The sequence below is a fragment of the Coloeus monedula genome, assembly GCF_965178545.1.
Source record: "Coloeus monedula genome assembly, chromosome: 25".
Taxonomy (NCBI): Eukaryota; Metazoa; Chordata; class Aves; order Passeriformes; family Corvidae; genus Coloeus; species Coloeus monedula.
The window spans coordinates 4,815,195-4,836,333 of record NC_138805.1 but is presented as its reverse complement, the minus strand read 5'-3'; the positions used below and the strand labels follow the sequence as shown (position 1 = coordinate 4,836,333).

General features: G+C 52.0%; 1 protein-coding gene across 1 annotated transcript in view; it reads right to left on the bottom strand.

The window, feature by feature from the left end:
• Positions 1 to 6,341: 6,341 nt before the first annotated feature.
• The window catches only part of NECTIN1 (nectin cell adhesion molecule 1), a gene marked incomplete at its 3' end in the record, with an annotated part of 87,429 nt that continues 72,631 nt past the window's right edge, over positions 6,342 to 21,139 (bottom strand). Inside the window, exons 6-9 of the mRNA XM_082296994.1 lie at positions 20,332 to 20,479; positions 18,405 to 18,492; positions 17,848 to 17,958; positions 6,342 to 6,560 (exon numbers count right to left, since the gene is read on the bottom strand). Coding sequence (XP_082153120.1) covers positions 6,342 to 6,560; positions 17,848 to 17,958; positions 18,405 to 18,492; positions 20,332 to 20,479 — 566 coding nt within the window. The remainder of the gene's footprint in view (positions 6,561 to 17,847; positions 17,959 to 18,404; positions 18,493 to 20,331; positions 20,480 to 21,139) is intronic.

The following is a 21,139-nucleotide window of genomic DNA, read 5'->3' as shown; positions in this document are numbered from 1 at the left end:
CCTGAAATAGGTGTGAGGTCGCTCTGGAGAACATCTCACTCCTATTTCAGCCTCCTGAGTGCGTTGCCTTAGCTCAGGCAGAAAATCCTCTGTGTCCTGTGCTGAGAGTGACTTCCAGAGGCTCAGGGCAGCTCTGCACCAGACATGGAGCTGGATCTCCTGAGCTACCAACCCTTCCCCACATCCCGCTGCACCTTGGATCACCCTGCCTCAAGCACTCCCTCGGCTGCTCCCGCTCTGCTCGTCACACCTGGTGTCCCCTGAACTGTAACAAACCACATTTCACACCAGCAGCGCTGACCTTTCCAGTGCTCCTGGGGTTCAGAGACACCCCCCTGCCTGCTGTGACACCCCTGAGGTGGCACACACGACTTTGGTCGCACTTCAGCAGGTGCTGCTGAGCGTGGCCAAGGCAGACACGGGTTAGAACCTGCCCCCAGCCAGGACAGAAATAATCCTGACCCCACAACACTGCATCGAGGAAGAACCCTGGCTCTGACTTAATGAACCGTAAATTCCAGCTTAATGAGTTTTATGCTGAGGAGAATAATTAATGTAATTAGTAGTGATATGAAAATGATGGCACTTGAGCCTGGATTATGAGGGGGAGGGGAGGCTGGGGGTGGGAGGCAGCTTGGAGAAAGTTCATTCCGTCTATGGTGCTGTTCCCCCAGAGGAGCAGGGCTGGATGCATTCTTGGCAGCCTTTAAAACCTCACCTCCCATCTGCCATAAAGTGGAAGAAAATAGAGCATGACAGTAGAGGGGAAAAAAAAGAAAATAAAGAGCTCAGCCTGCCCTGTTTGCAGCTGGGATGTGAAATCTTCAGTGCAGCCCTTTCCTGTGCTGGCTTTGAATCTGCAGCTCCCCCGCCCCACTCTGAACATCCTCCACCCTCCATGGGGACTCTATTTTAGTTCTAGGAGAAAATATCTTTATGAAGGTGATTAGGTGGTAAAACAGCAGCTCTTCACCTTACACTTCATAAGTACCAATTTACTTATCCTGCGTAAGTGTTTTGATAGGTTTGATATACTTAGTGCAGTCCAAGAGCTGTACTTTAGTTTTACACATATGAATAGATGCATAAATTCCTGTACAACCCTAAAATGACCCAGCAGGAAGTTTTCTGTTCTGAGTGTGGCACTGATCAGACATCCAGCACTGGAGAAAGGGACCACAAAACTCAGCGCTGACCCTGACAGCCATGAGGAAATAAAAAAGGAGCCAGAATGGATGTGTTTCCCAGTGCCCCTGTTGGAGTGGGCACCTTTCACCTGTGCATGGTGTTTCTGATGCCCCACTGGGGCTTTGGGTGGCTTTTCAGCTCAGATGTACCACGTTTAGATGGGCATTGGTGGCAGTCTGTGGGCAAATGTGTTAAAAACTGCCATGGAGGAAGTAAATCCAGACTCTTTTCCCCTTTCTGGGAAGGAAGCACAGTCCTGGGGGGAGATGCCAGGTTCCAGAAATACAGGATGAACTCGTCTTTGTGCAGACTGAGGGGAGCATTGCCAGCACTCTGCTCCCACCATCCTGTGTGATATCCTGGCCCTGAGGAGAATTGTGTCTCTCCTTGATATTTCTGAGAAACAGCCCAGAGAAACACCGGAGTTCTCAGCAGAATTGTGTCAGCTTCTCTCCCACATCCCAATAAACCCTTCCCAGTAATGACCAGCTTTGGCCACTGCTGGTGCAGGCTGCACTCAGACCCTTTCACCCTCCCTCCATGAACCCCCACCCCGTCCCTCTGCCATTTGCTACCCCAAATCCGTGGCTAAATTGTTCCAAAAGGCCTTTATCCAGAGGCAGAGGCTCCATCCTTGTGCAGTGCAGCTTTGTTGTTAAGAAATATCCTGGGGCTTTTTCGCTCTCAGAGTTAATGCTAAAAATTCCATCAATAAACGGTTTATTGATCAATTGTGTCTGATAGGGAACCTCCTGAGGAGCTTCTGATGTACTCAGGGACCATTCCCCCCTCAGTGCAGGTTCAGTGTCCCCCTGCCTCTGGAACCAGGGCTGAGTGCCTGCACAAGGAAATCAGGCCACTGGCATCAGAAGTGGGCTGGAGAGGAGGAGGAACCCCCCTTTTCTTTCCCTGAATAGCTGCTGGCCCCGAGGACCGGCTGTTTGTGACTGATTCTGTCCCACCCACGTGCAGGGGGAGGCTGGGAGGAGGATTCCCAAACAAAATGAAGTGAGATTGGCATCTCTTGAGCATCCTAATTGCTCTGGGGGCAGAGCCAGGGCAGGAAAGTGCAGCAGAAATCGCCTTGGAGGTTGCTGAACCCTGCTCCTCTGCTTACCTGTGAGTCCTGTGTCCCCTGTGCTGCAGGCAGGGAGGGATGCAACAGGAAAAGTGGGATATTCCAGTCCTGAGGAGCCTCTGGAACAGGCAGCAACCCCTGGGAGAAGGCAGGAGTACATTTTGGGGGGTGTGGGTACGTTTTGGGGGGTGAAGTGCAAGGGATGAGGGATGTGGGGGATAACTCAGCAAGAAGCCAGCCCTAGGAGCAAGGCAGACATCAAACACCCCCCACAGGTCCCACAGGCAGGACAGGAGTTGCTGTAACTCTTCAGCTCACTTTTATTTAAGTTCTGTGATCAGTCTTTTCCATCTGCAAGAGCTCTGGTGTCAGTGCCACCAACACTTGGAACAGAAACCGTGACATTTCACCCTGGTAACAGGAAGAACAGCTTCATCTTAGAGGTCTTTTCAACCTAAACGCCTCTCTAACCTACAATACCAGTTCCTCCCATGCACTGCCAGCCCACTGGATCCCACTCCAGCAGTTTCCAGTTGGACTCGTTCAGCAATGAGCTGGATGGCTCAGCCTCCAGAGCAGGGACCTTTTAAAGTCAATTGGTGCCATGCCAGCAGAAGAACACCTCCCCTTGGCCCTGATTTCAGCACCTGCAGCTCCCCCTGGGCATGGGCAGCCTTATCCTGGAGCAAAGTGAGGATCAAGCCCGTGGCAGCAGGAGCAGGGAAGTTTGGAAGGAGCCATTGGGCAAATGCTGTGCGACCGTAGGGAAAGGGAGCGAGGAATAAGAGCCCTGAATCAGAACCATTTCCAAGCACAGATTTGTAAAACCAAAACAGTGGACTCATTATTTCTTACTTCAGGGTTTTCCTGCAGGGTTTTCCCCCTTTTCCTAGGGTGCAAAGGAACTTGGTGGCATGTGGCCAGTCCCTCTTGCCATTTTTTTGAGATCAACCCAGCTCTTCAGGAGAGGCAAAGAGAACCAAGCCATTCTTAGACTAAATACACGTGCTGGCACAAGTCAAACTGCTGCTTTGAGCTGAGGCTTCTCCTGCCTTTTACCTTTTTAAGGAGGATTGAAATCCTTTTGCTTTGCTGCAAGCCCAGTAAAACCCTTTGTGGCAGACTTCTGTGGGCAGCTCAGATTCAAAGCTGCTCAAGGCAAGCAGAGTTTCTCTATAATGCTGCAGTTTGTATCCCTGCCTTCCCCTTCCTCGTCAAAGGATCGTCGTCCCAGACATGGGCAGCAGAGAAAACCACCTGCAACGTGTTCTCTGCCTCCTCTGGCAAGCAACCATTTTGTCTGGCTTCTTTCCTCTTGTATCTGAAGACCTGAACATATTCCACTTCTCATTTAAATTCCTGGATCTGTCTGAAACTGCATCAGGTGAAGGCTCCAAATCAGACCACAGCACAGGCAGCACTCTGCTATTCCAGGCATGCAGGTAGGGAAGTTTGGAATGGATTCTTCCTTGCTTTTTCCTCATGGTCAGTGGTGCTGGGTTGATCCCAGGATGTCAGAGACCTGTGAGTTTTCCAGCACCTCCCCACATTTCCAAAGAGAGGGTGCAAAGGCAGATTTGGCAGACTTCAGCGTGGGGTGAGTGTGATGGCTGTGCCTTCAGTTCAGAGCACGCCCAGTTTCCATCTCTGTGGTAACCAGAAAGTACCCAAGGTGTGTTGGGGAGAAAACCAGAGGGAAAAATGCATTGTCTGAATAGAGACATGGAGCACTGGAGTCCTTTGGTGTGAGGGAACGACCGGCTGAGTCCTGCGGAGACTGGCAGAGGAAATGTGAATCCAAATGGTTCCAGAAAGGGTTGCATCAGTCAGGACTGACAGGATGGGATTGAAAAGTCATGTGGAGTGCTCTAAGGCTGTGTCCTGATGACACTCCCCTGATCCTTTGGGAATGAGAGTGCTCTGTGCACCGGCATGTGGCAAAGCTGCTGTGCCCATTTCAGCTTGGCCAAAAAATGCATCGAAAATGCCCCTTCATCCACTCCTCAGCCAGACAAGCACCCCCAGGCCGCTCAGCTGATGCACCCACCTGTCATTTCGTGGGAGGTCACCTCCCAGCAGGAGAACACCTCTCCAGGTGCAGCAATTCCCCCCACAAACCTTGTCCTTGTGACCAGCCACCGTCCTGTCTCGAGCGCAAAGTGGCAGCGTGCACTGGGGAAGGGGTGGGAAGGGCTGGGCGTGTTTTTTGCCATTCAGGGGCCAGGGGATCCATGCATGAGGTGTCATCCCCCACAGGGCTGTGCTGCACGAGTGACCAGAGCAGAAACTCCTCTCCCTCGTCCAGATGTGTTTGTCAGCCTGCAGGGAATCCACGAGGTAGAGCGACACAGATGCGCTGCTGTGGGGAGGAGGAGGAGGGACAGGCAGGGTGAGGCTGGAGGCGATGGGGACACAGAAAGGGCAGAGAACAACCAGAGCTGCTGAGATCCAGATACACAGAAATAAACGGGTGCCTCAGTCTGGGTGGCAGGGCAGGAGCTGGGCTGGGACATCTGTGTGGTCACACCTCCCCTGGCAGGGGGCTGTCACCTGCTGGGAGTTTCATTTCTCACGTGCATGAGCAGCACTGACAGGTTTTGGTGCCTGGGCAGCGGGATAACGGCGTGGTGCCCACCTCTCCCTCCCACATGCCCTTAGCTCGAGCATCCTCACGTTTTGCAGAGGGATTTTGATGTCTGCAGAATGCCAAACTCCCAGCCTGAGCCAAAGGAAAGGAAATGCCTTCTGGCCACAAAGCTTTATCCCCTTGTTCAGAACCATTCCAGCCGTCACCTCTTCCATGCCATGGGTGGAACGGATGGAAGTTATCCCTGAAGCCAAGCTCTTAGGCAGGATGTTCATTCCTTGTCCTCCTCTTCCTCTTCTTTGTTTTTATACACATTGTAGTGGACATCAATATTTATTTTTTGTTTTCCTCTAATACAAGTGAACACAAATGTGATGTGGAGATAAATTCCCTTCTCTAAAACACTTTGTGGTCACAGGAATGTACACGTTTGGATTTACACACCCACACACATTCCAATATCAAAAAAAGGTGTAGTCCCAAAACTAAGATGCTTTTATAAAAGTTAAAAGGCCAGATTCCTCTGTTGGCTTTTATCCTTCATTAAGAGCAAGGAGATTACCTGAAATCCTGATTTATTCTTCATATTCTGCCTGAGTTAATTTTAAAATTCCAATCAACAGATGCAAGGAAGAGAGGGGGGGAAAAGCTCGTGGGGAGCCACGTTAGGCTTTGAAAGGAAAATTAGAGCGAATGTTTTCCTTTATAATTATTTTCTCCTTTGGGTTTCAGGTTATCAGACCTGTTATTTAAAGGATGGTTTCTCCAAATGTGTTGACTCCAAAATATGTCCCCTTTAAAAGAGTCAATCCAAGAGATTGGGAGTGGGAGCAGGAAGGGAAAAGGAACAAAACAAACCACCTAAACCAAGTCCTGATCTCTATTTTGGGGTTGGTTTTGAGCATCTTTCATTATAAGCATCTTATGATTTGGTTCAGCAATCTTGGCTGTTTAGCTCTTCACAACGGGGATTTGCTATCCCCACTTCCGAGGGGGAAAAGGAGCCAGGGGTTAAAAAAAAAAAGAAAAGAAAGAAAAAGCCACAGGCTCAGATGTGAGCGCTGGCTGTGCTGTAAAACCTCACACAAGCTGGAGCGAGGGCTGTGAAGAACCCACACCCGGCTACTCCGGTGCAAAGAGGGCGGGGATGGACACAGGGGAAAAACCTACGGACACTGGAGCGGGTTGGGCACATCCCATCCACCACGGGGCAGCTGTCACCCACAGACACATGCACACACAGAGCCAGGAGGAGAAAAGAAAGATGCAGGTACTGGAGGAGACGTGGGAGAAGGCAGAGTGTTCCCTTGAGCATTAGCAAGCCAGGCAGACGCTTTGAACTAATCATGGCAATTGCACCCGGATTTAAAATCAATCGATAAAATGAGCAATGGCAAAGGGAGGGTGGCTGGAAGGCCTTGGTTGTTGAGCGACAGGAGAGGTGAAAATCATGAGTTTCTTCCTTTTTTTTTTTGCTGTGTTGACACTTTACACATACTGTTCCTTAGGACAGATGTAAGGAGCCCGGGAGCCGGGAGGTGGGCAGCAGAAGGAGATGTCGGAATGGTGAGGATAAAGATCTTGTGGGAGGTCTGACAAGGGGGCATAGACATGAGGGATCTTCTCCAGATATCGATCTTCATGTGAGTAACAGCGGGTCAGGTAATCACTCGCATTCGATATCTCTGAGTGACACTTTCCAAAGTTCTGCAAGTAGAGACAAAAGTCAACGGGTGAAAACTCCGGGATCACCGGCCAGAAAACACACACAGCTCTTCAGTTCCTTGCTGAGACACACGGAGAGCAAGCAGGGTGGAATATTAAACAGATTACCGAGCTCACTGCTTCAGGAAAATGGAAACCCAGGTGATAAATCCTCACACTGCAAAGTTTTGGTCTGACTCCCTGAAATATCCGGATTGTTGATGAATATGGATGGACGGGGCACGGTTTGTCCCTTGTCTGTAAATACTCTGCTCTCTGGACAAAACAAGCAGCCAGCCAAGGAAGGGCAGTTTATTTTCACACTTTCTAACTCTTTCCACACCTGACTTTTGGAAAAGCAGTGCTTGAAAGTGTCATTAATCTCAGCCAGCCCCCTGCTTTTCCATTTAAAGGGCACCTGTGTCCTACCGGGGACTTGGCATGCAAAATAAGGTTACTGTGTCTGATGTTTACATGGGAGACAGGAGTGCTCGGCTTTACGTGTGTGAACAGCTCCCCGAGAAGCCTCGGGGCCGGTTTTGTGAGTCAAATCAACTGCAGAGAACATAAAACCACTTTCAAACCAGAGGCTGCTCTGTCGGGCCCGTGATTTTGCCGGGGTGTGTGTGGGTGCTTCGCTCTCCTGGGGTCGAGGGAGCATCACTCCCACAGCCCAGGGCTGCGGCTCCCCAGAGGGTGGCAGCAGATGGGAAGGATTCCTCCCTACTCCCAGACCCTTTCCTGCTTTGGAAACCCTGCAGGATGACCCAAGCAGGACGGACATTTAGCGAGGCTGTTTTTAAAGCCAACCTGCGCTCAGGGGTGCTCAGCCGGAGATAATTTCTTCTCCAAGAGGGAGCAAACAGCGCTGGAAAACACTTGGATGCCTGTGGTTTGAGCGGGGGCTGTTTGAAGCAAGCAACTTGCCCTTGAGTCCTTCCTTGTTGCCTTTCAAAATCCCAGGAACAGTCATTTTAGTGGAAAGGACAAGGGTCTGGCCCTCAGGAGGAACAGCCGGAAGGAACAGAACAGCCCACTCGGGTCATCTGCTGCCAGCTCCTGGATGAATATTTCACCAGGATCTTGGAAAAAAAAAAAACCCTATAGAAAACAAGGTGTTGAGAATAATTTATTGATGGCTCAGGCCGCTGGGAGAGGAATGAAGGCAATTTTGGGAACAGCTTGGCTGAGCCCAGTGAGGGAAATTTTGCCTAAGCCCCAGGGAAACAGCAGCAGTGCTGAGGTCAACCTCATTTTCATTTCCCTTCCACTGGCAAAACTGTTTATCCTACAGAATGAGCTTTTAAAAGTCAGTAGTGGAACTGCTGTGCTGGTCTCCTAAATTTGGGAGGGCCATTCCCACAGCTTTGTCCACTTCAGCCTTTTAATTGCCAAGTGAAAATGTGGACAAGTGCAGCATTACAGCTCTTTAACTGGAGGAACCCAAGGCAGGGGCCATGAAAAAGCCCCACTAACTCTACCTCAACCTTAAATAAATGTTTGCTGTTCTTCTGATGGCCCCAGCTGATAAAAAGAGATAAAAAAGGGCTCACAGACAGGGAGAATGGGAGGTGCAAAGCCCTCTCCCTGTACAATCTACTCTCAAAAACTCTCACACTCAACAAAACCCTTTTCCACACCTGCGAGGGGGAAAAACTGTATTTAGCCTTGCTCTCCTCCTGCTTTATAGAGATCATTAATTTTCTGCGTTAAGCTAAGCTGAAAGGGAAGTTGTCTTAATTACAGAAATTTAGTGAGACAAAGCAGGCGAAGGGGGTTTCTTGTAATTTGTTACCAATTAAGTGGGAGGGGAGGTTTATGTGCTTTTTGAGCGTGCCAGAGAAAAGCCGAGGATGTGATAGTGCTGTGTGCAGGTCTCATGGACAGAAAGGTCTCCTAGGAGAGAGACCCCTGGGTGTGATCAGGGGGCAGCAAGAGGGGTTGTCAGACGCTCTTTATGGGCTGGCTGTGACAATATGCTGGGTCAGGAGAGTGTTTTTCTTCCTGCTTATCTCCCAGTTCATGTGGCCACGAGACAGGAGCCCGTGAAGCATTGCCAAAGACACCAAGTGCAGTTCTGTCAGCCCTTCTGTTTGCACAGGTGAGGGCAAACAAATCCTTCTTTTCTTGCTGGCCCCTGTTTTGCGCTCACTCCTCACAGGTGGGGGCAGCTGGAGAATGTCAGGGCCAAAGGAAGGGAATTCCCTGTCTCCTTTTACCTTTCCTCAGCACCTGAACCAGGAGCTGCTCTGCTCCTGCTTTGTTCCCTGAACTCATTTCTAAGTGGCAAAAGGGAGGAGAACAAAACCAGCCTGGTGTTTTTTAACATATTTAGCAGCCGGTGCCCTTTGACTTCCTTCCCCAGTCCCACTGTGACTTTTCCCCAATCTAATTTATCTTTAACGAAGTTTGAAATTAAATTAGGGATAATGAACTAATTAAATTGAACTGGCACACGATTCTACCACCTTCCCCCACCTGACTTCTCCCAATTGCCTTCGTCTCCAGCATGACTCCATGCAATTCTTCATTATCTGGGTTACACCCTCCCCTCTCAGTTTTATTTCCAAGAGCTTGATTAAAGGGGATGTCAGCAATCTATCCATTTCAGACAGCCTGGCAGATTACCTTTAAACAGGCTTTATTTGATTGAATTAGGGAGCTTTCATTTCTGCCATGACTTACCCTCAACCCTTCTCCATCCCTCCACACCCAATTCCATCTTTTCTCCTGTTTGCAGAACAACTCTTTGGGTAACAGGAGGTGTGCAGCAGCTGACCATGTCCTGTACTTTTAATCATCTCAGAATAATGAGTTCTTACTGGTCTGAAAGTGAAAAACTCCTTCTCAGTGACCCGAGCATTTCTCTGCTGTGTTTTTTGGGAAATCTGAAGATTTTACAGGTGAGAGTTGGATGGGTAATGGTTTTTTCTCTGCTTGGCCAAGCTCAAGGCAAACACATTTTTGCACTCATGGAATGTGCTCACCTGTGTTTTCCTGGCTGGGAAAAGGCCCTGCTGCTCAAAACCCCTGAAATTTTGGGCTGCTACTACCCTGACCCTCCTCAGCTGCTGGTTTTGAATTTTGGGATGCAGCAGCACAGGCTGATGGCCAGGAAGAAGCAGCTCTGTTGAGTGACAGCCACACAAAGCTGCTGTCCCACTGTGGAGCAGCCAGTGCAGGGGCTGTAGGTGTTGGGGGACAGAAAATACACTGGGAACCCAAAAAAGCAGCATTTCCTCATGGTGTTGGGAGCCTCACATCCTCTCCTCCCCTGGGTCTGAACTCCCCACTCGGGGCATTCAAGCTGGTTTTCCACTTCCAAGCATGGCCATGACTTTAGGTATCCCTGGGCATGTTCCTGCTCTGTTTGATGCTCTATCTGTGAGGGAGTTCTTGGATAATCCCCATCCTGAGTGAAGAACAAACACTGATGTGTCAGGGATGAGCAGGAACCAGTGATCCTGAGCTTGGGCTTCTGTGAGGACAAAACTGAGGGCACGTGGGACAGAGGGACTCACCCCTGGGTTCAGGAAATAAAAAGATGGAGCTGAAATTCCCAAAATACAGAGCAAGAACCTATGAAGAAGGGTGCATTCAGACACATGCAAGTATTAATTATGCAGAAAACTTGCTCAGAACGTTGCATTCCTTCTCACAGCATGCTTCTCTCTTCCCCTGCTGCCTCTGGTACGTACCTGGTCTGTGTTCCTACAGCACCTCACACCATCAATCACCCCAAACATTTCCCTCCTCGCTGTTTCTCTCCCAAATCCTCCTCTCCACCCTTTTGGAGTCAAGGCAGGGCTGATATCCTCATTTAAAAATGGGAAACTAATAAGGGGCCACCTCTTTGCTTTACTTCTGCAATTTGGAAATGGGAACCTGAACTCTGGTCACTGATTTGTTGTGCTCCTGATCCAAGTCTGATGGTTTCCAGCTATTCTTGCTGCAACAGGGACAAGAAATTCCCAAGCAAAACCGAGAGCCAGAGTGTGGGGAGGTGAAGGGGGAGGAAATAATTAAAAAAGCATCAAAAAAATTGAAATTGCCCTGATCTGTGGTGTGTCTTAGCAGGGAGATTACACCTTCAAAGCGCCATATGACTGGCTTTATTTTTACTTCAGAGAGACTGGGAGGATTTCCAAATTTGGATTTGGAGGATTACTGTCCTTTTGCTGACAATAAAATTCCCCTCCCTGGGGAGGACGAGGCGAGACCTCCCAAGATGGATTAGGGAGCTCTTGCCTTGTTTGGAGCAGTGGGAGCAGCCCAAGAATCTGTTGGGAACGGGAGGTGAGGACATGAAGGAGAGTGGCTGGTTCAACCACCCCTTCCTCAGGGCTGGAATTCTCATCTGAGACAGGATGCAGGAGGCTGGAAGTGCCTGGGAGCTGCCCAGCCCCTCTGTCCAGTGACAAACAGCCCCCCACACGCAAATGGAGAGAAGGAAAAACCAAACCAGTCCAAAACTTACTGTCCACTCTCGCTCGTTACGTCTACGAAGACCTTGATCCTCATTCTGGGAGCAGGAGTGGGTGAGACACCGCAAGAGAGAGAGGTTACGGATCTGCTCCGGCCGGGGCTGCTGCAGACACTCACCTAGGAGGGCTTCAGCTACGGCAGGGGAACTACAGGGCTGCTTCCAGCACGGGAAAACCAGGGAAACAGGGATAGAGGCAAACCGGAGCAGCCCCCTGCACACGTGGCACCCGGGGGTGTGTGTGCTGCACCCTCACCCACCGAGTTCCTCATCTCAGGGACACCCTCAGCAACAGGATTGTCCAGGGGGCTTTGTAGAAATGCCATTTTCCTCCTGCTTATCCTCGTTTCCTTCCTTCCCTTTATCTTCTCCAAGCTGTCCCTTTCCAGCCCCAAGCTGCCGCTTCTCTTGAGCCTCGTTTGGTCTACCTGGGGTGACCAGGAGGGATTCAGGGACCTGCAAAGCACCTCTACATTTGCCATCTGCCTTTTCTCTTCCCCTTTACACCCACAGCCCCTTCCTGCTGCTGGAAAGGCAGCAAAATAAAGGGGAAGGAGCAAGGCAGAACCTGGAGTCACCACAGCTTCGGGAATACGCGGGAGTGACGGAGAGCTGGAGCCAAGGAGAGGGGTACCAGTGGCATTTCCTTGGCCAAAAACTCTTCTCATCATCCAGCAAAGGTGGGAAAGGAGAGATGTCTCCCTTTCGGGGACCTGGTGGCTTTAACAACTGAGAAAAAGCTGTGATTATGGGGCAAGGGAATGTAGGAAGAGCTGAAGTCACCCCTTTCGACTAAAAAACCAGCATTCAAAGGGTCACTGGAGATGGTCCAGAAAAACCAACTGAGCCCTAATCACTCCCTGCCACAGGACCTGAGCTTGAAAAAGTTTGGTCACACTTGATCAGGAGAACAGGGCTCAGTGTGGGTCTAGTTTTGAGAAGGAGAACACCAAGGGAAACAATCTCTCTCCCAAGCACCCAAACTTGCCGCCTGCACCAAGGCCACGCCACGCCAGCCCTGTTCCTGTCGCATGCAGTCGCTCTCTGCCTGCCTCTTATCCAGAGTCTCTCAGCTGCAGGAACCTTTAGGTGTTCCCATATTCTCTCACATCCTCTCCCACCTTGTTCTTTCACACATGCACATATGCTCCGTCTTCTCTACAGTTACTTCCACATGCACACAAGCTCTTTTTTTTTTTAATTTCCCCTTTCCACCAGCCCCCTTTTCCTTTCCCTCCCCTCCTTGTCCTGGCCTGGAAAAGCCCTCTTAGCATCTCTGACTCCTGATTCCTCACAGGTGCTGCAGAAATTCCCCGAACCAGAGCAGGAACTTCCAACCCACCTGGAGCCGGGGGCAAACCCCTGCTCTGACACGAAGCCATGAACCCTCTGCCCCTCTCACACATGCCTGGCTGCAGGAAGCGAAGGGAAACACAGAGAAAAGAGCATGCAGAGAGACAAGGCAAGGCAAAGGCATTCCTGGCAGCACCCCCAAACACCAGGGCAGTGGAGAGAGAGACAGAGCAGGCAGGGAGGGACAGACGGGACGCAGAGGGAGCGCTCCACAGGGAGGGAGGAATCCAGGGAGAGGGCAGCGGTGACTTTGAGGGGTGCAGTGAGGAAGGCAGAGTGCCATGTGTACCTTGAGGCCAGAACTGAGGGGAAAGGGCCTAGAGTGACATGCGCTAGCGTAAGTTGGGCTGGATGGTTGCATACTCGACTAGGTCTCCGCCAGCATGGATGGAGGTCCGAGGGCTGGGTGACGCGGCCAGAGCGGACGTGTCCAGCTCTGCATACTGGACATCACAGTCCTTGTTGCCAGGGTTCTGGAGAGAAGAGAGCAGCAAGGCGGTGGGGGGACACGAGGGAGGAGTCGGGGGGAGGTGGGGAGTGAGGACAGAGGGTCCGTGCAGATGGTGAGGGGTGAGACAGGACACGGGGGGTGAAGGGGAAGAAAGAAGAAAAGGGTGAGGAGGGAGAGGAGGAGGAAGAAAAAACGGTTAAAAAGAGGGAGGTAGGGAGGTAATGAATAATCAGTCAGGTAAAATCCCAAATCAAAGCAAAAGTCCCGAAGGCACTGCTCCCCCAAATGCAGAGCTGAGTGACCCAGCCCCGGCTGGCAGCACTCCCAGCCACTGCCCCTTCCCTGGGGCTGCTCCCAGCAGCATCTCGCTGCTCTCGTCTTCCACTGAACCCCTCTGGGATCAGCATTCTCCTTAGCTGGGGCTGGATCAGTGAATTCAGACCTTATTACGCACCTGAGCTCTCTGTTTTGACCCAAGAATTTGGGATTCATTGCAAACTCAGGTTTGGGGACATGAGTGAAAATCATTGGTTTGAGTTTGGGGGTTTGGGAAGGAGATACCAGGAGGGAATGGCTTTAGAGCCAGAACTCCAAAGGCACGGCCACAGGGCAATGACACTGCTTGGCCACCACAGCTGTTTTGCACCGGTGTGGGGACTGTGGAGTTCTGAAGCGCCTCTTTTAACAGGAGGCTTGGCTGCACAGCTTGGCACTGCAGATTAACTCTGCAGCACGGTTTTGTCATTGTAACACGGCCTAAGAGATGCTGAAAGCATCCTCCTTTGGCATGGAAATATTTCTGGGTGTTCCTTCCCTAAGCAGGCTTATCAGCAAGAACTGCATGAATGGAGTATTATCCAATTTGTCTGATCATTCCTAGCCGGGCATGCTTCATGCAAATACTAACGGGAGAAGCCTGGAAGGCAGGATGGCCCAGAGAGCTCGTGGCTCCGTGGGGAATACGGATCACCAGGAGGAGCCTCGGTGCCACACACCCACGGTGTGAGGGGGATCCTGGCTTCTTGCCCCGTGGAGTTTCTTTAATCCTCACTTTTAGGGCTGGTTTCGGTGCCAGCATTAGCCAGGCATCTGCTGAGCCTCTCTGAGAGGAGAGAGTTGTCTCATCCAAACAAAACAGCTTTCCAGGCTCTCTCTCCCCTTTCCAAAATGGCTGCACCACATGGCAATGATGCAAAAGGCGTTTAATTTGAAAGTGTTTTTCTCCTCTTTGTTTGGAAGTGTCCTCAGCCACCCACCAGCTGTGGCTGAGCCGTTTTCAGAAGTTTATAGCCCTGTGATGAGCTGGTTGAGTGCCTGCTGCTGGAAGGGGTTGTTCAGTCAGTGATTATCCCTGCCTGCTGCGCTGGCCTGTGCCAGGGCTCGGCTCTCTGATCCTGCCCCTCAGCCACGGGGATGAGGGGAATGATGGGGAACGGGGCTGCAGCAGCATTCCCAGTGCTCAGCAAAGCTGGAGGCTGGAGGAGCAGAGGGCTGGAGGTCACCTCTGCCCTGCCCTTGGTGGCCAGATGGCAGTGGCGTGTTATTGGCATGAAAGCTGCGCGTCCTATGGAGCCTCTGCCTCGTGTCTGGACCCAGAGCTTGGCCATTTAGGAATATCAGCAATGCCAGCTCCAGTCTCAGACCTAAACCTAGGCCCTGCAGAGCTCTTTCCCCCTGAATTTTGTATCTCAGTACCTCCCCTGCTCCTGGAGAAAGGCAGACTAAATCTCACCTCCTCACTCCTATCCTGTCTACTTTGCCTCACTCCTCTCCCGCTTTCTCCCCACAGGAGGTGTTTTCTCCATGGATTTCTCTCCCTTTCTCCCACTCTTGGGCTCCCTCCTGCTCCTTGCTGCCTGTTGAGAGCAGAATTTATTACAATATCAATAATGTGCCTTGTATACAAGGCCCGGCACTGCCTCACGCAAGCGCTCGGTGTAAATCAGCGCCATCGGCACCCCGGTAATTGCCCTGCAAACCCAGAGGAATTATTTTGCTGTCTGCAGCAATGAAACTTCCCCTTCTACCTGTGCAAATGGGCCCTGCTGACACGGACACTCATCACAGCTCTGCTCCTCCACTCACTCCTGCCTCCACCTCTCTCTGGCTCTTGCTGCCTCTCACACACGCCCGGAGCATCCACCTGACACGAAAGCACAGGCAGAGCACACCTGCCTGCACCCACACACCTCAAACACACTCTCCATCCCCTTCCTGCTCTGATATCCTCGCTGTTACGCCAAAATTGCTCCAAGAAATCACTGCAGGCAGCCCCCCCACCCCTACACGCACTCCTGCAGCCTCAGTGTCCACGCCGCTGTCCTCGGGCGTTTTGGGGCTGTCAGCTCTGTGCTGGCTTTCCCACAGCCTGCAACACCTGAAAATACATATTCATTCCCAGTTCTGCTCCCTCCTGCAGGTATCCTGACCCTGCTGACGTGCCCCAGCCTCTCCCTTTGTCCTGGTCCCCTGCCAGCACACGTCCACACACACGTCCCTGCACACCCTCTCTGGAGGTTCCTCCTCCACCTGCCTCTTTTATTTTCTCCTGGCACCTCTCCCATTCCCCCCCTCCCTCGCTCTTTTCCATCTCTAATCACTCCCTGACTCCCGTTCTAGTGCTGTGAAATCGCCAACCCCAGGCAGTGCCTTTCATGCCGCCTCGTGATAAATCTGGTTTATCCCAAATTACGAGGTTTTGCACAATTCATTTAAAGCTGAGTGCACCCTCCCCGTTTTCCTGCAGAATCCGCTCCCTTCCACTCTCATCTTCTTCACTCCCCTCCCAAGCCAAATCTCCGGATGAAATACAGGCAGAACAAGAATATCCTGCCCTTCTGCTGTGCCTTTCCCTCTCAAGGATCCCAGAACCATGGATACCCCAGAGCAGCCGCCTGCATCTGCATTTTGGGCACGGTGGGAGCAGGGCTGTGCCAAAGCGAGCCTGGCAGAGACCAGGGATGTGCTTCCCTCCTCATCCTCCAGCTGACCCAGCCCTCGGGTGAAGGATTGGGCAGCTCTCGCTCCATCCCGTGGTGCTGGTTTGGTAACCACCACCATCCCTACTGCTGTTCCCTGGAGGTTCCCACTCCTCAGACTCCATGGAGGCTTCTGCAGTGAAAAAGGGGTGAAAAAAGTGATGCAGGTCACTTTTTTCCTTGCAGGGAGGAAAGCAAAGCTTGTTCCTTTGCAAAGCGTGGCCGGGCAACACCACCCACCCCTGGCCTGGCTGTGGCAGCGTGTCCTGCCTGTGTGATCTGGGAAGAATCCAGCCAAATCAGCATTCCTTGGCAGCCAAGGACACCCTTCTCTCCCTTGCCAGTCCCAAACTGGAACAGCCAGCTGCCTGCCCAAAGGATGCAGTGGTTTAGCAAGGAATGGGAGCAAGCTTCATCCTGCTGCTGTGGCAGAGAGCCAGAGCACGGCACAGGTACGTGATGGGCGAGCCTGACATGCTCCTGGCCAAGCTGACCAGGGACAGGGCTCATCCACAGCTGTGCCAGGCCCGTGCCAAGAGCTGTGGCAGCAGCTGGAGTGCCCCAGACACCACATCCTCACTGCAGAGCCAGTTCTTCGTGGGCCAAATGAAACGAGAGCTCCACAGTCCATCACCTCCTGGCTGAATCCATGGGTGAGGAGCAGCCAGTGCCAGGTGTGGGACATGGAAATGCATCTTCTCCGGCCAGGACTGGGAGCAGCAAACTCTGTTCCCATGGTTACAGAGCAGCAACCCATCAGGCCCCATCTCACATCACTAACTCTGCCACTTAATTAACTGACTGCTCGTTATTTCCCAAAATGAGCTCCTCCATCCCCCTGCTTGCCTGAAATTCAGCTTCCAGATGCTTTCCAAGCAGTTGTCTTGCTCCAACATCCTGCGTTTCATTTAAAACTCAGCAAGGATTAGAAAGAGCTGGGGACCAGCCCCAGGACTGAGGGAGGGCTCCAAGGGGGAGTTTTCCCTTAGGGATGAGGTAAATAGGATCACATCCACCCGGCTCAGCACAGAGCTGGGGCTTTTGATTTCCAATGCCCTCGGCACCTGCCTCACTGCAGACTCGTGCCAGCTAAAGGGCACTGGGCCCTGTCCTTCCATTATCTGCACAGGAACACACCTGGCAGGGTCACACCGGGGTGAACTGGGTTGTAATTAGTGGTGTTCATAAAAAATTACTCCGGTCTGGGCTGATGTTTATACACCTTTCTCCAGCCAGGGAGTTGACGCTGCTGAAGCACCAGGCTGGGCGTGCAGTGCTCTGAACTCCTTGTGAGGAGGAGTTTGGGAGAGACCTGAAGGATTTTCACTGGGATATCTTGTCTCCTATGGATAAAAAGACAGAGCATCCCCATGCCACAGGGTGAGGGAGGGAAAGGATATTGTCCAAGGCCTGGGAGGAGGATGGTTTTCTGGTTTCTCATCAAAAAACCACTCAGATCTTACCTGTTTTCTGTTCCCTGTGCCTTTGCATCTCACATTGCCTCACTCCTTGCAAACCAGCCTTTCCCATGTGACTGCCAGCATCTCCTCCTGACCCTTAATCTCTCCCTGCTGCTGCTGCCTCACATTAACATCTCCCCATCTGAGGCTGAACAAATCCACACACCAGAAAAACAAAAAAAAAAGGGTTTAAAGAACTTGTTGTCAAGTGAGAGTCAAACGCTGGCACACTCTGCCCTGCAGATAATTGCTTTGTGAAGCTCTCACTGCTGCTTCCCGCAGCTGCAAACTCTAACAGGGGCTCCTTGCAGGAGGTGAGGAGTGGCCAGGGTGGGGTAGATGGCTCTCAGGTAGAGAATTTGGGGTGGGCAGGGCGTTTTACTGAGGGATGAGCCGTAAAGGCACAGCTCTGGGACCTATGGACAGCTGAGATCAGAGCGTGGAGGCTGCTTTCCTCCAGGACAGGGCAGTCCTGGGCTGTGGATGGTGGGGATCTTTCTCTTTTAGGGTGAGAGGTCCTGTGAGCCAGGTGGGGCTGGGGTGAGGTGCCACCCTCGGTCCTTACCACTTTGTCACTGTAGGGAGAGGGCTCAGGGGCTGCCATGTCATAGTAGGGAGTCTGCAGAGGGAACTTCTGGATCTCCTCCTCGTGTTTCATGTTGTCCAAGTGAACAACCTGGAGGGGAGAGAAGAGGGATGAGAAGAGCCAGGGTTATCCTCTGGCACAGCTTGGGGCAGCCTCGGCTTCAGGTGCCACCACAGCTGAACGCCAACCCGTTCAGAATTCAATATCCACAGAAGGGGCGCAGCAGAATCCAAGGTACAGCTTTCAATTAGTGCCAGACTCTGGGAATTCTGGGGGGACAAGTCACAGAGTCACTGAACCATAGAACAGTTTGGGTTGGAAGGGACCTTAAAGATAATTTAGTCCCAACCTCCCACTAGACCAAGTTGCTCAGAGCCCCATCCAACCTGGCCTTGAAAAATCCGTACTTTCTGCCCCTCAAACTCACGCCAGGGACTTCTTTGCTCTTGCAACCCCCATTTCCCAAAATCCAAGCACTGTGGACACTGCTTGGAATCAGATTTCCATGCCAGAGGCAGGAATTTGCAGGTTTTTACCTGGATGTCTTCTGGAGTCAGGTGGCTTTTCATGTCCTGTTTCCTCTTTGGTGGAGGGGCAGGTTTGTGGGACGGAGGCAGGTCAATCCTGCAGGGAAAGAAGAGGCTGCTGAGCAGAAAGCAGGAGAAAAGGTTCTGCTGCTTTGATGTGCCCAAGGGTCTGATGGTGTTTGTCACCAAAGTGCCAAGACAATCACATAGATTATCCTCAGGCAGCCCCCCGTGCCCTTTGTCTCACCCCAGTTAGAATTGTTAATGGAAATAAACTCCCTCCTAGCATTCTGTGCCTATTCCAGGCAGATCCCCATGCCAGGCTGCAGATCCCGAGGGTGCAGCTGGGATACCTGCTTGGGAATGGCTCCACATCATCCCATGGCACGTGGTTTGTGCTGTGGCTGGGAGGTGCCAGAAAGTGGTAACGAGGCAATGCCAGCCCCAGACTGGCAGTTTATCTGGGATGGTAGCCCTGCCATGGGCTTCCCAGTAGGAATCTGAATCCTCCTCATGGGCATGCTCTGCCAGGCAGGGACATCCATCCCTGACCCTCGCCAAGGATCGGCTTTTACCCCAGAGCATAGGGATTGGCAGCCACGATAATCCCAGCCTAGAGACTGTCTCTGCACATTCTGTTCACATGCACAGATGTGTCTAATCCTTTTACAAAACTTATTAAAACCCTGATCCACTAATTAGCTGGCTGCCCCCCTCCCTCCTCTCCGTGCAGACTCTGACGGGGATGGGCGCCTTCCCTTGGATTCCAGCGTGGGACCGGAATGTGCTGGTGGCAGGGAGGGCAGAACAGGTCCCCGGGGCTCTGTAGAACATTGACTTCATGGCTCTACAGAAAAGAAATGCTATTACCTTCGGGATCAGCCTCCACAATAGAGGCAGCACCTCTGCAGAGCAGGGCACGGCTGTGTTTCTATTCTCAGCTGAAGTGGCTCTTCCCCGAGCCTGGTGGAGGGCCATTGTGGGAAGTGGATTGTCAGAATGCATCTCCATCACAGGCCTGCTGCTGTTGATGCAATTTCACCTTGTGGTACAATTTTTTATTTGTTTGTTTGTGTGCCTTTCTGCATCTCCTGCCGCTCCCCTGCTCCTCTCCCCAGCCTCTCCCGCTATCCTCCAGTGCCCTCTCTCAAATGGGATTAAATGGAGCACAAAATGTGCCCAAGGTGTAACAGCAATGAGGTGGGGGGTGGGGAACATAAAAGCAACCTCTGGGTGCTGGGCTTTCCGTGCGTCCCCTGTGAAGTGGGAAGGGAGGGAGGGAGGGGGTGAGGAGCTGGTGACAAGACAGAGCTGCTCAGCAGAGCCCAGGGTGAATGCTGCTGAAGAGGTTCCTGCTGCATAAAGTGACATCCACACCACTCAGTTCCCTGCTGGGATCTCTGCTGCCCTGTGCTGGGCAGAGCAAAGCAAGTCCTGCCCAAGAGGAGCCCCTGTGGTGGCCTCTGTCCCTGCCATGGCCTGAGTTTGTGTCACCCATAGGTCCAAATCTGCAATGCTGGTGGATGTGAACCCATTCCAGACTCTTTGGGGTGCATTCAGAGGAGCTCAGGGTCTATCAGAGACCCCTTTCTGATGGCAGGATGTGATTCAGTCTCACTCAGGAGCCTGAAGGCATTGAGAAAGGAGGAACAGGATTCTCTTTACGCATGGAAGGGACAGTGGCACTGAGCCTCTGCCCCAAGGACGTGCCACAGCAAACCCAGCACCTGGGGGGCATCCCTGTGATGGAGAGAGCAGGATGGGAAGCACCAGGAAGCCCCAAGGAAGGGAAGCAGATCAGAGGAACGAGACAGAAACAGCAGGAAAACGTTTTGCTGCCAGGTATTCCCCTTGTGCAGGTAGAGGAAGGGCCAGAGGTGCTGTCCCCCAGCCCCACAGCACCACCACCTCGGTGGGCAGGGATTCTGCTACTCACAGGTCGTTGTCAGTCCCGGAGCGGTTCTTCTGCTGCCGCCTGTAGACGATGATGACGGTGACGGCCACGCCGATGATGAAGACGGCGGCAATGACGCCTCCCACGATCCCAATGATGCCTCCGGGGGCACTCTGAGGTAGTGGCTTGTCTGCAACACACGGGGAAGCACAGGGGAGAGGGTTAGAGCACCAGGAAATCCAGCTGGTACCACCAGGGATTCCAGGAGCAGAGGTGAGGATGAATTCCGAAGCTTTCCCGAGTGTCCCTGTCTGGCAGCTCCATGGAGGGAGCCAGATCCTGTTGAAACGCAGAGCTCAGAGCTCAAGAACAGAAATTGTGGCTACAATTGTGTCTCCAAGAGTTAAACGCTTCCTCACTCTGCTCTGCAATTTCATCTTCAGGTGTTTATTCCTGGATCCGCTTTTCTGCCTTTGTTCAGGCCTCAAAGGAAGAAGGGTTTAGGGAATAAAGGTGCTTCCAAGCATTCATGTGGACCTGCTGCTTGATACTGTTGAAGTATTTTGAAAGCCTTCTGCTGGGCTTTGTCACAGCATCCTCACTGAACTCCTGGAATGTTCTTAAAATGAGCTAAGGAGCAATGCTCAATTTATTGAGGTGGAACAAGGGTTTGCACACCCCAACTCATTCCAAAAATGATGTCCTGAGCGCAGGATTTAGGGGCAGGAGGGAGATAGACCCAATCTTGTATTTCATGCCCTGCTCTGTGACCTGGGCCAGTTCCTTGGTGACAAACACCGGCCTCATCCAAAGGAAAGCCATCCCGTGGGCCCGATGGGAAAGCGCTTTG